Below are 17,002 nucleotides of genomic sequence, written 5' to 3'. Positions count from 1 at the left end.
CTGGAACGTTGTTGACCTAATTATTCAGAATCAAATTGTCTAAGCGAAGCCTTTGGATGGAAAGAGAAGAGCTGGAATTGAAATGAAGAGCTAAGTGTGCCTGAGGTTGAGTGTTGCCACATTGCTAACTCCCATTGGTGCTTTGTGAAGACTTCCCTTTTTTGAGGTGTGTGTGTGTGTGTGTGTGTGTGTGTGTGTGTGTGTTTAATTTCCTTAATATTTTTATGACAAATGTAGAATTAAGTCATGGGTTTGGACATTTTACTGAAGTACTTGTCCCCATATGATTATATCTAAGACACAATCCTTTTATTAAAAAAGTTTACTAAAATGAAAACAAAAAAGAGCACCTCTTCCATTCAGTGACTCTCAGATGATTTCCTTGCCCATCAGGGAGCTTCCTCCCCAGTTTGAGGAACAATCGGGCCACCATGATGACTGTCATTCAGCCAGCATATAGGGCTTCCTAAAGTGGAAACGGGATTGAATTAAATGAATCAAAGCATCTTTCTGTCTCAGAGTCCATGAGCCCAGAAACTTAAAAGACTAAAGACCAATACAAATTCCTGATGTGTAAAATCCTTTTATTCTTTGGAGCACCTGGCTGGCTCAGTCGGTAGAACATGTGACTCTTGATCATGGGGTCATGAGTTCGAGCCCCACATTGGGAATAGAGATTACTAAAAATAAAATAAAATCTTTTTATTCCTGCATATAATCACTTTTGACCAAGTATCAAGTGAATTTGTTCTTAAACTTTTAGATGTAAGAAGTGACACATTTATTACTATTATTATTATTATTATTATTATTACTATAATAGCAAATTAACTCAATCGCAAGCTCCCACCCTAAGCAAGGAAGTAAGAAGTTTAATTTCAGTAGTTTTCAGTGTACTCCTTTTTAAGATTGTTCAGGAACCCGAAGACCTAGAAATTAGGGAATTAGCCTCCATCTCCAGCCTGCTGTGGTCACTGCTGATATCCCTGCAGTTCAAGGGCTCCCTCTGAAGTCAGGTGGCTCCATTTCCTTCAGGTGGTCATGGGCAAGGGCCCATTACACCCCATCCTATCAGAGGTTCTCTCAGGACCCTGCTCATAGTGAGAGGCATGTCTGTGCCATTCACACAAAGGAGAGGGCACATTACTGGGCCCCTTCTCAGCACTGGGAAGCCAGTCTTTTCCATATCAAATGGACTAATAGATGTAAATGCCCCAGCTCTGGCCCCCACCCCATTTCAATCACCACCCGCCCTCCCCCAAATACCAGGAAGATTCCTATTAATCTTTAGGACTTTTCTAGGAGTACTAAAAATACACACATAACCAAAAAGATTTACATTCTCCCTGAAGGGATAAAGGAGTTGTGATGTTGGGGATGAGAGATAGTTGATGTGGTAATAGTTGACACATTAGGGAGTCAGATTTTCAGAAATTCAGTTATCTTTCCTGGAATGGGAATAAGGAAAGCAAATGCTTGCTTTCTCTCTAGTTGGTTGTAGCAAATAAACAACAAAAATGCCAAGCAGGACATTTTCTTTATAATGCCCTATTCCTCGTATACATGTAATCACCGTGACCAGCCAACAGACTCATTTATTCGGTATGTATGTCCTGAGTCCTACAATATACAAAGCACTGTGCTAGGCTTGGGGGGAGGGCAGCAGGGAGCAAGAGATACACAGTATTTTGCCCTCACATTACAGTGTAGGGTTATGTCAGGAAGTAAAGAAGAACAAATCACTGTGAATCAAGAGGGCTACTGCAGGTGGAAGGAACTAATCTGGACATTATTTGAAGAAAGCCTCTGAGGAGGGGTGTTTAAGTGGAGGCATGAAGGCTGAGAAGGAGTGAGTCATGTAGTCACTGGGGAGTAAACTTTCCAGGGACTATGGTCAGTGGGAGCAGAAAGCTCTGAAGAGGGAAAGAAATTGGCTGGTTTGATGAATGGAAAGTAGGTCGGTGTAGTTTGAGAGAAATGGGATGAAGAACGAACATACTATGAGGAAGCCGGGAAGGTCAGCTGGAGCCCTCAAAACACTGGAAGCCACAGAAAGGAAGTTGACTTTCATTCAAGCCCCTGGAAGATTTTAAATAAGGGAATTAGGGGATTTGATTTAGAGAATGGGTTAGAAGAGATAAGAGTGCAAAGATTTACACTTAGCACATCTGCCATGTAAGGAAATCTCAGTAATTAGAACATACTCTCCTGTCACTTGCTTGAGGTCTTCCCATCACCCTAGTCTGTTTGCCTCCCTGCCCTTCCTCCCAATCCAAGGTGGGTGTGGTGGGGTGGTCCCAGTGGGAAGAGAAGGGAAGGAGCTGGTTTGGGGTTGACGTGAAAACATCACCTCTGCATCACTGTACTGACCTATCTGTCTCCTCAAATGTTGCTTGGTGCCGAAAGTGGGTTGGACAGTGTTGTTTTTGCCCATTGGGGTCAGAGATAAGAAGAAATTGACTTTCTGCCAGGCTTTTCCAGTTACTCAGGCTGAATCCAGTTTCTGATATCTATGGAGTTCTTTTGGAAAGAAAGAAAATAATTCTCTTCCTTATTAAATCAACAAATATCTATTTAGTCTGTTATACTTGTTATTGTGTGAGCCCTTCCAAAAGATAATGAACACTCATGATTTTATTTTTGACCAAACTCTTATTATAATAACTGCAATTCCAAATATGTATTATTCATTTATTTTACAACGTGTATATCTTACTTACTTTACTGACAACCTTAAGATGCAGGTACTATTATTATATGCATTTATAGAAAAGGAAAGTGAAGCACAGAGAAGCGAAATAGATTCAACTTATAACCAGGATTCAAGCCATGCCATCTTCAAATCTGTGCTCTTAATTCCTGTGCTTTGTTACCTGCTCACTTAAAAATTCTATTAACAAATAACAAGTTTATTCTACCTGTTTCTTTTTTATGATAATTATTATTCTCTTAAACTGTAAATTTCAAATTCCCTCAATAGGCCTACACCTATAGAAATTCTGTAGAGCTTCTCCTATATGGTATGGACATAAGTATCAAATGCTGATGGTGACTTTGTTTTGTTTCACAGAATTATTGGGACTTTGCAGAACTCCCCTGAGTTTTCAGAGGCCTATCATTGCCGCAAGAACTCATACATGAATCCAGAAAAGAAATGCCGAGTTTGGTGATCTTCAGAAAAAGCGACGTAGCCTTTGGTTAGCCTTACCAACACCATGAAAATGGGAAACTCTGTCCATGAGAAAATGGGCCACCGAAGTCACTGTAATTACATGGGGGTAGTTAACAGAGATGAGAGAGCATCATTTAGAAATGAAGTTAGGTTATTCTGGAAAAGGTATGGAGAGGAGGGGTGGGGTCTGGTGTCTATCAAATCAATCACTTCTCACTGTGTAAATAACACTTTATGTCTAAAGATATTACCATTCATTTCTGTTTCTCATACGATCTGCCAGTTTGATGTCACCTCTTGAAAACAGTGTTAACCACTTGATGTAGACTGGGATTTCTAATCAAAGGGAGAAAGAAGAGATTGGAGAATACAGTTGGCTCCAAAAGCACAGCAGTGGCATGAGAGTTAAAACACACATTGCCTAATTACTTATTTTTATTTTTATTTGTAACATTTATGCTCCTGCAAAAATCTTCCAAAGAATTCTTATACATGTTGGGGCCGTGGGACTTAATGTAATTTTAAACCAGTTTTGCCAATCATCAGTTATTCATCCTGAAATCATTGTATTTTAAGCTACTCTTAGGGCGAAAATGAATGTCTGAAACTATTTTTCATTATACCTGCTTTCACTGATATTGAAATTCTCAAGGCTCCCTGCAATTTTCTAAGCAATTTCTTGTTCTCTCTCCCTCTCAAAACTTGATCTTTTTAAGATATTTGTAGTAATGTATAAATAATAATTTTTATATTTAATTATTACATTTATGACTAAGTAATTATTATTATAGGTAATCACTGAATATCGAAGTTTCAGACAGATAGTTCCGAACCAAGATCTGTAAAGTGATGTACAGATGAAGATTTGAGATTTTTACACTTATAAATCATATTGATAAAAAACTTTAAGCACAAACTAGGTGAAAAATGGCCATTGGACAGTTGTCTAAAGATACATAAGACCTGTGGTTTACAATCAGGATTTTCAGAATAAAATCTGTCCCTGAGGTGGCTCTGATAAAAGGGCATCTATATAGCTCTGCATCTCTTTATCTTTTCAGGTTTGTTGTCTGATGGAAATATTTTGATAATAAATTGAAATTGTGAGCCCATTACTCACTAAGCCTATTGTGCTAGCTGTCTAGCTTTGGAAAGTGCATTTCTGAATATAAATGAGAGGCTTCCCCACCTCAGACAGACCTGCTTCTAAAATCCTAACTCACATAAGAGTTCTGGGAGGGGACTGTTGCGTCCCTGATAGGAACTCATCTCTTGAGGCTTTCATGTTCTCTTTCCCTGTCCTTTTGGCTAGTTTGGTTCATTTCATTACTTGATTAATATTTTACAAAAGAGGCACACTTCCAACATCCTTATTTTTCCTAACAAAATGAAAATGAGGGAATTTCTGTTCAAAATATGAGTGTTGGTTTTCTTGCTTCTTGAAAGATGCCCATTGGCCTTTTTTTAAAGAAAAAAAAGTTATTGAAATATAACACACAACAGTTTCATAAAACGTTAAGTGTACCCAGCTCAGTGAACTTTCTCCTACCATAGACAGCCCTGTAACCAGCACCTTTAAGAAACAGAACATTACTAGTGCCTTAGAAGCCCCTTCTTCCAACCACCACTTTGCTCCTCCAAGGACAGCTACTGTCCTGACTTTTAATATCATACATTAGTTTTAATTAATTAGTATGTGTTCTTTTGCATCTGGCTTCTTTCACTCAGCATTACATTTGAGATTCATCCATATTGTTGCATTTGACTGTGGATCTTTCATTCTCATTGCTCAATAATATTCTATTGTGTGATTATACTACAGTTCACCCATTCCATTGTTGATAGGCACTTGAGAAGTTTCCAGTTTGGGGTTGTTACAATGGTGCCATCTTTTTTAACTTGAGATTTTAATGGGCTCATTTCCACAAATATTTCCTAAAGTTATTATAAATATTGAAAATACAGTTTTATACTAGCCATGGATATCCTTATCTTTTCTTCTTGTATCACTACCACTGTTATCATGGACAATTAAAAGTATACTTATGGGTATCTTTCTTTAAACTAAACTGAAAACACTTTTAAGTAATATTGGTAATTGGAGCAATAGGAGGTTCCAGTTCTGAAGAGAACAACTATCTTTGAATCACTTAGTATCTATCTTAGCCAAAAAGTAACTAGTACAAATTATAAAAAGACACTAGATTCCCCACTCTTTAAAATGTCAGACTCCCATCCCTATGGAAGGACTTGAGTGAAATTTTATGGGCGGATGGGGCAGGGGGGAACAACTCTCTAGTGTCTGGATGTCCTGTGTCTAGAAATACCAGATTTCCTGGGACTAAGGGATACACCAAAGTGAGAAGGCCAAAACTTTCCCCTCCCTCACACATGAGGATGTTCTTAATCTTGCATGGCACTGTTGTTGAGTTGTATGGATCTCTGTCAACCAATCCCAATCACTTGGAGTTGTTCCATCAGGTAAGCTCAAACGTAAATCCAATTTCACCATGGATGAATCCTGGTCAAGGAAAGAGTTTAGAAGCTGAGACATTAAGGGTCGGGAGGCAATGTAACTCAGGGATGAGGACAAAGAATTACTCAGCAGCCACCCTTGGTAAGGAGTCTGCCTTCATGCTTCAGTGTCCATGTGGATTCTGGCTCTAAGGTGGAAAGGATGCTATCCTGGGAGAAGAGTCTTCTAGTCCTATTCTTCCATAAATGACAAGGTGACTTTGGACATTTGATCCATTCTCTTGGGTCTTTGCTTTTCCCCCCTGAAATAAAAGAAAATTCGATTCTACCAGTAGTTCTCAACAAGAGAAGGAGAATGTATCCAGTACTTCTTTGCTTGTAATTTATCCCCCCAGTTAAGAACCACTGGGTGAAATAATTTCAAAACTCTTGTGTAAATGCCTGAGTCCAAGTCAACAACGTTATAGTTCAAAGGACACAGACCAAAGTTTTATCTAGTTAGGGTCTACACTGCTTTTAGTAGTTTTCTTGAAAGCCTTTATTATTCCTGTTGTCACAGGTGGAGTTCTCAAAGTAGAAGATAACTGCTAGTTTGGAAATGAGACTCCATCCTGGAAAAGATGGAAAATCAGAAGGTTTTATGGGTTCCAGTGTCAAAAATACAAAATAAACATTTTTCATAGTATTGCTCTTACTCTTAGTCCAGTCTTCCCTAACGCCCACGTAAGCCCCCACAGCGTTTATGTCTTGAAAAATGTTAAAGCCAATGTTAGAGCTTTTATCTCTGTAATCTTATACTTCCTGCCAGCTTCAAAATGGATCTTTTAACAATGAATGATATAAACTATTTCACCAATATCTTCTTATTTATATCACCCCATTCTTCCAAAGATACTATCATTTTCTGATCTGATTTCTTTCCACATATTCAGTGCAAAGGTTTCCAGATGGCATAGGAATTGACTTAGGCAGAAACCAAAAGTGTCTTTGTGCACCATCCCTGGATTGAAGGATTTGACTTTTGGTTAATCAGGTGAAGAGAGGAGCCACATGGGACGAGTGTCAATACACATGGCACATGTGTATTGCATTCTATTCTTTTCTTTAACAGTGTTGTCTTAATTTTAACTCCTTTGTATTTGGAATTTCCTCTAAAACAGTGAGAAATACTACTGTTATTTTCAACTTTATAGCCAAACTACTGTGCTTCTGTTTTGTTGTTTGACAAAGCAGAACCTCTAGGTTGTGCAAGAGAAGCCTGACAGACAAATGAGCACTGACTTTTGCCAGAAATAATGATGGGCTCTCGGCTTGAACAGCGTAGGAAGACTGGAAGTCTAGCAATTGTGACTAAGTTTTATATTTCTGAATTTCCTTTCCACCCAGAAACTAACAACAATTTTTTCAGGTATCAGGCATGTTAACATCTGATTCTACTCCTATAAATGCACTTGGTGTCATCTCTGATCTGGTCATTTCCAATTATAATGCATCCTAAAAGTCCACTCTGTATGCAGGAAGACAAAAATGGGGTCAAGTACAATATCTGGATTGTCAATTACCTTGGTGTAAGTCTTCCAACATGCATGCTATCAATGCTCTATGTCTCCTGAAATATGGCATCAAAGATGCAATGCTAAGGTGTTCATGGCAGCTTTACCTTTAGAATCAAAGCAATAGGGAGAAAAAAAGAAATAGCAGAAAATGTTTAGATTTGTTCAAAGAAAATCAGAAGAGGATGGAATTAAGTATGTATCATGATTTCAATTATGTTAAAATATCGTTGCATAGAAAAGGAGTTGGAAGAATGTATGCCCCAAATTAAGAGGGAATATCTCTGAGTGGTAGTATTACAGGTGATTCTTACTTCCTTTTGCCCTCTGCATTTTAAATGTCTCTAAAAGGTGACAACATTACACTTTAAAGCCATCTAAAAAATGTTATTTGGAAGAGAGGGGGAAGTAAGTAAGGGAGAAAAGATGGAAGGAAGAGGAATGAGGAGAAAATTGATCCCCCAAAAGAAACCTAATAACCCCTATGAATTTAAGCTGTGTTCATTTACTTAAGAAGCTATTCAGTTTAGTAGCTCATACCACTTAGACCCAAGGAATCCAGTGAAATGGATTTTGGTCAGGAGCCCCCTTCTCCCACCACGGGCCAGATCTGCTTCCCTAGGTGGTTTTGACACACACTGCTTCACACAGAGCAGGGGAATTTAAAGGACCTTCCACTGACTGTGTTCAAGGTGATTCAGTGAGAACAGCGCATGTGTTTGAGAGGTTTTTTTGTTCTTTTTTCTCCCTAAAAATACTAAGGGTTGACTGATCTTGCCACTCTCTCCCACCTGGTCTCCGCTCATACAAAATCCTAACATTTGCCAAATCCTGGCCAAGGTTAAGGTTACAACATTTGACTGAAACAGTAGTTTGTAAATTATACAGTGATCAGACCTAAATACTCCACCAGGTAGGCACCATGGTGTACCTGGGGGCTCAGATACTAGAATTTAGCTGTAGAACAGGGAGGAGGCAAAAGGATACAATGAATCCAGGTAACTCCCTGCTCATACGTGTTTACTTATGACTTTGGTTGTAAATGTGAAGATCACACTCATGCTAGTTTAGCCAAAACTAGAGACTTTATTGATCCACAGTACCAAATGTGGGACATGAATGACTAGGCCTTCTTTCCATGTGTCTACCTCATTGTTGCAGACTGCCTTTCTCCAGAAGAAAGCGTGATGGTCAACTCTGCCCAGGCTCAAAGATCCTCTGCTTCCTTCCCAGGGGAAGGACAACATCTAACTACAGTCCACACTTAACATCTTAGAGAAAACCCAATGAAAATCCTAGAGAAAAAGCCTATTTTGGAAACATGTCTATCCCAGTGGATAGGGCATGGGGAAATGGTGTGGTTGTAGAAATTATCATCATTGATCCCCTAACCCTACCCTCAGAGAAGGATAGCTTTCCAAAAGAAAAAAAGGACCATTCCTAAGAGAGAAAGAAAAATAAACATGTCCAAAACACTAGTAATACAAGATGCTTCTTAAATGCTTTATAAAACATCTAGGTTTGTATTATATTATGCATATTAAATTTTGAATATGTTGACTTTAATTTTGTGTAATCAAAATGAAGACATGCATGCATATTAGTTAGATTTAATATTTAAGAAAAGTGAAAATAATAAAAGAGGGTGAGGAAGAGAAACAATACCTATTATTTATTGTGAGCCAGACATATAATATAGGCTGTTTGTATACAGTTTCCACTTAATATAACTAACCTGTGAGGTAATGTTCTAGTCCTGTTTTATAGATGGTGAATTTGAGTTTCACAAAGGTTAACTAATTTGCCCAAATTCACACATGTAGTAAATGATAAGGCCAAGGTATGCTGAAGTCCAAAATCTACATAAATTTACTATCAAAACTCTCTACATCACTGTAAAATTCATTTTAATCTATCAAGATAAACTCATTTGTAGCTAATAATTCCCAAAATACTCCTTTAAGGAAAATTAATGAAAATAATATCTTTTCCAATTACTTTTATGACTTTATATAAGCCATTGTGATTTTTAAGAGAACATTAAGTATTTTGAAGTCATGTCCGTAGACACTTATAGAACATCTGCTATGCTGAAGGTACTGTATTAGAAGCAACAATCAAAGGAGCTAGAAAAGAAAAATGAGACAAAGTAACAGTCTTTGGCTGACACTACACTTGTCCACTACATCCATTCGCTTATTCATTGATGAAACATCAGGCACCTTTTATGTGTGATGCACTGTATCACACATAAAAAGGCCTATTAGAAGACAGTCTTTTACTGGGCCCACTAGAAGATAAAAATAAATGAAGACAGCTGGCCTTTTAATATAGTAAAGACATCAAAATGCACACAAATAAATGCAGCTGAATGTGTGATGTGCCAAGAGATACGAGAAAGCAAAATTTGAGAACTCAGAAAACTTTTCCCTCCCAGGATGCCAGGCATTCTGGAAGAACCAACACTGAAGTTGCACTTGATCGTATGGTTAGGATCTTGACAATTGCAGAAGGAGGCAAGGAAATATATTGGAGAAGGTTAAAATTAGTCAACAAAAGAGTAAGAAGTCCACAGTTACTCTATGTAGCAATGGAAGACACAGCAAAGGGGAGTCTGCACTCTAAAACTGACACAGTCCTTCATTATTCACTGTTGGCTTTTTGACATGTTTCGTAAACATTTTTTGGAAGAAAACCTTCCCTTATTTGTCCAGATATCTGACGCTATCCTCGAAGTTTGTTCATCATCATTCCACATAGAAAGACGTCCTGTTTATTTCTTGCATTTGCTAGAAGTTGTATGATGAGGATGTTACTCATCCTAGATCTCCTGGGAATTTTGAATTCTGCTCTTATTCCAGTCCTGTTGCTAAATCACTACTCTTAACAAATGACTATTTCTTTGCATTTCCATTGTCTGAGAATTAAAATCAGAGTTAAGATCAAAGCGTTTTCAAAACCAGAAGGCAGGCAGATGGAATATTTTGCAAACCAAACTCCTTGGAGATGACGAAAGATATCATCGTGCAGAGGAACTAGGGCACAGTGTTATGGAAAAAATCTGAATCGAGAGAGAGCCAGATAGACCCAGGGATACACAGGGTCAAAGCAAAGACCAGCCAAATGGCTACATGGGAAGCATTTGGCTCCTCTAAGCCTCAATTTCCTCCTCTTCAAAATGGTCATAATCACAAGCACCTCTCAGGGAAGGATACTGTACCAGTCGCCAGCAAATTGTATTTTCAACGGAGTTGATATTTAAATACTTTGATGCTTACCTCTGACTTTTCCTTGACACTAATTAAGCCTGTGGGTCTTTAAAAACATGAGGGGTTTTGGCTAAAAGACTAGAATTTCGTTTTTTCTTTTTACCGTGTTGTCTTTCATGTTGCTCTAGGTGAATCGTTTACTTGATCCCTTTTTAAATCACTTTCTGCACTAGACATTCTTGAAACAGAAAAGGCACAAAACCTGCGATCCTTTAAGTAGCAGAGGATTACTTCAAAAGTAAAGAGCAAAAGCAAGAACACTCTAAACAAAATTGAAGATTTGAATGAGACCATAATTTGTGGGGAAACAATTTAGGCAAGTTATCTTCACTTTGCTTAGAAAATGGCATCAACCCAGACACCTTGGGGAAGCTATTTAACTCCTTTGAAACATAGTTTGCTCAGAAGTAAGTATAAAAATATAAATTTTTATGTATGTCCACATACTAATTCCCAGAACCTGTGAATATATTAGGGTTTTGGGCAAAGGGGAATTAAAAGTTGCAAGAGGAGGGGCGCCTGGGTGGCGCAGTCGGTTGAGCGTCCGACTTCGGCCAGGTCACGGTCTCGCGGTCCGTGAGTTCGAGCCCCGCGTCAGGCTCTGGGCTGATGGCTCGGAGCCTGGAGCCTGTTTCCGATTCTGTGTCTCCCTCTCTCTCTGCCCCTCCCCCGTTCATGCTCTGTCTCTCTCTGTCCCAAAAATAAATAAGAAACGTTGAAAAAAAAAATTTAAAAAAAAAAAAAAAGTTGCAAGAGGAATTAAGGTTGCTGCTGACCTGACCTTCAGAAGGTGAAATTATCCTGGGTTATCCAGGCAGGCTCAACATAACCACAAAGGTTCTTAAAAATGAAAACGGGGACAGCAGAGAGTGAAACCGTATGAGAGTTCCATGTGAGAGTCAGCTGTGGCTGACTTTGAGGGCAGAGGAGGAGGGTAACAAACCAAGGGATGCAGCTGGCTTCTAGAAGCTGGGAAAACCAAAGGAGGACAGATTCTCCCCTAGAGCTTCCAGAAGGAACACAGTCCTGCTGATACCTTTTTTTTTTTTTTTTTTTTTTTGGCCCAAGGCGACCTCTATCAGATTTCTGACCTACCAAATTGTAAAATAATAGATTCATGCTCTTTTAAACCACTAAGTTTGTGGTAATTTGCTAAGGAAGCTATAGAATATACGTGATATTAATAGTCATTGCACAATACTTCAGAATTATTTAAACGTTTTGAAAATTATGCTAAGTTCAGATATTCTGATGGCAAAATATATGCAACTGTTTTAATATCAAAGAATATTTACTCTTCTTCACTTACCTGTTATTAGGTAGTGAAGTATATGGTATGACATCAATTTGAGATAACTAGATATGAATTTTCATTATTCTCAACTAATACAAAGTTGTAACTGACTCACTCACACGAAGACTAAAACATTGGTCTTTATAAAATAAACATAATTCATCTTAGCCAAGGTTAGGTATGTGACACTTAACAAGCCTTACCGATCACCCACCTTTCATCTCAGCATGCAAACTAATTAACCAGCAACAGGGCCTTCCCTGTCTAAGCACTAATATGTCAGGAAAATATTTATGGCTTTATCCACTAAAGTAGCTAAAATATAAATTGTTTAAGCAAAGCTGTGAGAAAATAGAAACCCAGGACCATGGAAATACTAATCATAAAGCAGCCTTGAGATTTTACTGCACTTGGCATATTGCATTTTACTGAAAAGTTATTTATAGGTATTATTTTTACCTTAGGGCAAGCTAATAAATTGCTGTGTTCTCAGGAACTTCTGCACTTCAGCCTCAAGAGTATGTCATAAAAAAGACATATTGCCCTGCAACATTAGAAATAAAGAGGAGATAGTCACACTGGCAAGTGCATGCTGTCCTTGGTGCAACACCAAGAATATTCCTGATTTTTCAATGTATAACACCTGTAAGCTCCATACGTACATCGTTCAGGACTTCTTCAACTCTTACTGAGCTCTATAGATGGAAAAATGAGTGAACAAAGCCCAGCCTGTGATATGCTGGAGCCAGCTATTGACAGCTGATGAGAGCTGATTTTTAAATTTTTATGAGTTTTGTGAGCTAGTTGATGTCATTTTGGAAGCTTGAGATCAACCAACACTACGCATCAGGGTTGGCTGGTTGGCTGATGGCTTGGTTGATTGCTTTTTCCCAGAGAGCCAACTGTTCAACATTTACCAGCACACCACTGGCATAACCAAGGGCAACTCGCAACCTAATAAGTGAAACCAGGGTGGCCATCAAAAGTGACACAATCTAGGGGGCTTCTTGTATGTCTTAGATATAACTGATTTGTGTATTTGTAACTTTTCCCACAGATGGCTATAATTTTCTTATTCTACAAACTCACAATTTTCCAATAGATGAATGTAAAGTGTCTTGAGAAAGGGATGCCTTTCTCCAATTCACACAATGGCAACACGTGAGTTAATGCCAATTCAAGGGAGTTAAGTCAGAATAATTATGATATGGGATTTAGTTATGGAAATGATAAGGGAGTTCAAATGAGAGGACTACATCCAGTTGCAATCATTTGCAAAGACTTTAGTAAGATGCATTATTAAGCTAGGTTTTAAATATGGACTGACTAGGTTTAAAGATTTTTAAAGGAAAAATAACAAGACAGGAATTTCAAGACAAGAGAACGACCTGAGTCAAAGTTGGTAGCTGGGACAGTTCTTCACAGAGCCAGTGGAGTTGTCTAAAATTAACCAGAAGCAAGTTCACTTCTCAAAGTAGTTTGGGGCCAAAATTATGGGAATCTAGAATTCCAATTCAAAAAGTTTAAATGCTCTAAGTGCCTTTGAAATTTAAAGCCTGATTTTTTGCCGAGAGAGGGGATTGTACTAACATGAAACCAGACAGCTAGTAAACAGCACAAGAATTCATGCCTGTTTTCTTCACTACTGTACCTTTTGGGCTGGGTACAGCATCTGGTACTTTGTAGCACTCCAATTCTTTTTCTGTTTGGAGACCATGAGCCGAGTTTATGTCATTGTATTTAATTCTACCACCAAACACACCTGTCAAAATATTTTCAATATATTCCAACTAAGATAGTCTCCAACCATTTTTTTTGAGTCATTTAATAAAGTGACTTTTATATCCTTTCCTCTGGTAAGACATTTTGCTAGATTAAAATTAACAGGTTAAAGTTCAGAGGCAAGACTAATGATAAGCAGACATAATTAGAATAGAAAATTGTGGCAAAAGGCAAAAACAAGGGAGACTTTTTTAGAAGTGTGGTTCTGATTCTGTTGTCGAGCCTTGAATCAGAAGCTGCAAATGGTACTCAGAAGGAGGTCAAGGCAACACAAAAGAAACAGTTGAATAGAAGAGGGGAAAGGATATTTTACGTAATTTTAGCCTCAGGATCACCTGTTCCCTGAATAGAATATGCAGGGTACCGGGGTGGCTCAGTCAGTTGAGTGTCCAACTCTTGATTTCAGCTCAGGTGATGGTCCCAAGATCATGGGATGGAGCCCCACATCAGGCTCCACGCTAAGTGTAAAGCCTACTTTAGATTCTCTCTCTCCCCTTACCCCTCTCCCCTACTCACATGCTCTCTCTCTCTAAAGTAAAAATGAAAAGTGATGATCACCAAATTCTACCCCTGAAATCATTATTACACTATATGGTAACTAACTTGGAATTAAAATTTAATAATAAAAAAGTATTTTAACAATAAAAGTTAAAAAAAAGAAAGTGTGCTGTGTTGGAGCTGCTCCTTCCTATGGAAATCAGGGCAAATCAATGACAAAGTCCAAGGGCAGTGAGGCAGGAAGGCCTGGAGCTAGCTCTATTAGATAAGGCCACAAGCAGTAGATACAGTAGATCAAGAACATTAAACTATTCATAAAGCAGGGAGAGATGGTAGAGAAAGCGTCACAATAAACGTCACCAAACAGTTTCACTTTGTCTTAACTGCCATTCATTATGTAGGAACAAATTCCCGACCTTCTCAACTTCCTCCCAGATATTTCTGAGAGTCCTTTGGGGACCACATACATGTCCCATGTCACACCAAGTTCAGTACTCTTGACCACTCAAGAATTCATTCCTCTTTGGCTCCAGTTTTCTGCAAAGATGTTCCTTATTAGTGCCAATTCCGAATGCGGTAGCTGTGCTCCAGCGCTCACAAAGGGCGCTACCGCTGCTAATCCCCACGAAAGGGAGAGCCGCAGCCACCTATGCCCCGTGACACAGCTCTCAGAGTGCCAATGCCAGACACTGAGGACGCTGTCATCTGACCTGTGGGCTCTGTCTCTTATTACTGCCAAAGATTCCAGTGTAGAATCTTTCCATTGCATCAGCTACCATGTTATTGACACCTTGTGTTCCATATCCCACAAAGATTTTTATTTTTAAAGAGGGGATATATATATATATATATATATATATATAAAACATGCTATGATTATCTAATATATAATAATATTCTAATATAATATGTAATATATAATATATATATCGCATGCTATAATTATAGAATATATGGTGCTATATAATATAGAATACATGTGTGTGTGTGTGTGTGTGTGTGTGTGTGTATTGCTTTTATGTGCCTTGTTATTGCATACCTCTTGACCTAAGTTCAAATTAGTACTAGTGGCTGGGGCTCCTGGGTGGCTCAGTCAGTTAAGTGTCTGACCTCAGCTCAGGTGATGATCTCACATGATCTCACAGTTTGTGAGTTCAAGCCCCACACTGGGCTCTGTGTTGACAGTGTGGAGCCTGGAACCTGCTTCAGATTCTGTGTCTCCCTCTCTCTCTGCACCTCCCCCACTCACTCTCTCTCTCTCTCAAAAATAAAAAAGTGTTAAGATTTAAAAAAAAAAAAAAAAGACAAGTGGCCACATTCTCGGTGACAATGTACTGAGCTCAGAATCTCCTTTCTCCTAACCCAAACTTTTTAAAAAAAAATTCCAGTGTACTATACTATAACATACAGTGTTATATTAGTTTCAGGTGTACAATATAGTAATTCAACATTTCCATAATTATCACTTGTACTTTTCACAAATGTGATCCTCAATCCCCATCAACTATTTCACCCATCCCCGCCCCCCTCCCCTCTGATAACCAATTTGTTTTCTATAGTGAAGAGTCTGTTTCTTTTTTCTTTCTCTCTCTTTTTTCTTCCTTTGCTCGTTTGTTTTGTTTAGTTTTTGCTGAACCAAACTTAAATCTCAATTCTCACTTCCCTTAGGATAATTATCTTCCATTAGGTTCCTCAGTTCACTGTAAACAAATTCTTGTTGAGCATAACCCACCCCTAGACAGGGCTGATACTCAGCTGGTAGGCACCTATATGAGTGTGCCCTGTGTTCCCAACTGGCACCCATTCTAATTGGTTGGTAGAAATTATTTTGGACTTCCTAAATCCTAGTGTAAATACAGGCTCACAAAATGGCACTTTAAATATATTGCAGGAAAGTGCATTTTCCATGGATTAGTTCCTTAATAGAAAAATGTAAGATTGCTGTATGATAATAAATGTATTCATTATTATTTCAAGGGGAGGCAATGCTTTTCCTCTGCAAGGAGGTTTACTATCGACTAGTATAGGATATGCCAAATAGATCCCTTCTGATACTGAAATGTAGCCAAATGTCCCAAAGTGGTTAGTCAGGTAAAAACAGCTGTGCCCCTGTGGCCACTGTCCTTTTTTTTTTTCCTTTTTATAACAGAATTTCTTGAGTTTTGTGAGCACATGGCTACTCAGCTAGAAACTATATTTTCCAACCAGGGGTGGTTGGACACATAATTAAGTTTCAGCAAATAGAATGTGAACAGAAGCAGAGGGTACAACTTCTGGATCATATTATTTAAGGATATTACTTGCATTCCATAGTACATCCCGGAGCATACAAATGTGCTGAGGAGCTAGTTTCGATGTGGGATGGTAAAGTTACAAGATAGATAGACTCTGGGTCCCTGGGAAAGCTCACTCTGGGCCTATTCTGAACTACTGAATGAGAAAGAAATAAACTTCTATCTTGTTTGAGTCTGAGCTTGTTTTATGAGGAGGACGGGAGACTGTTACAGCAGCTCAATCTGTGTGCTAACAAATACAAGGAGTCATTATAAAGTCATCCGTCTCTGGAAGGAAGAAACAAAAGCTTAAATATCATATATGAATGACCAGAGAAACTATATGATACAATCTCAGGATCACACAGCCAATGTGAGATTAATTACTATCGAGAAGAATAACTGTGGACTTAAACTTTAGATTGTATATGCTACAAACCATATGATAGTATGGAAGCCAATCCTATTCAGAATTTATATGACAAAAGGGAATTATAGTAAAATAATCCAATAGAGCTGGACAGTTTCCCTAGGTGTTCTTTGACCCATCACTGTTATCTGGCTCCTTCTAGCATTTTTACGCACCATATTGGAATTCTTCACTTCCCACCAGATGGATTGGGGAGAACACAGAGATCTTGGAGAAATCACACAGAACACCCAGGCGTAAAAGTGAGAGCCACAAT

At 38.4% G+C, this 17,002-nt stretch overlaps 1 protein-coding gene across 3 annotated transcripts in view; it reads left to right on the top strand.

Annotated features, from left to right (window-relative positions):
- The window catches only part of MME (membrane metalloendopeptidase), a 113,560-nt gene extending 102,667 nt beyond the window's left edge, over nucleotides 1-10,893 (top strand). For all 3 annotated transcript variants that reach the window (XM_049628677.1, XM_049628675.1, XM_049628678.1), the window contains exon 23: nucleotides 3,071-10,893. In XM_049628677.1, the coding sequence (XP_049484634.1) occupies nucleotides 3,071-3,170 (100 nt within the window). In that variant the 3' untranslated portion in view covers nucleotides 3,171-10,893. The remainder of the gene's footprint in view (nucleotides 1-3,070) is intronic.
- Nucleotides 10,894-17,002: the final 6,109 nt, after the last annotated feature.

Source organism: Panthera uncia, chromosome C2 (assembly GCF_023721935.1).
Source record: "Panthera uncia isolate 11264 chromosome C2, Puncia_PCG_1.0, whole genome shotgun sequence".
Taxonomy (NCBI): domain Eukaryota; kingdom Metazoa; phylum Chordata; class Mammalia; order Carnivora; family Felidae; genus Panthera; species Panthera uncia.
The sequence above is the reverse complement of the archived record's forward strand: the minus strand, read 5'-3'. Positions and strand labels throughout refer to the sequence as shown.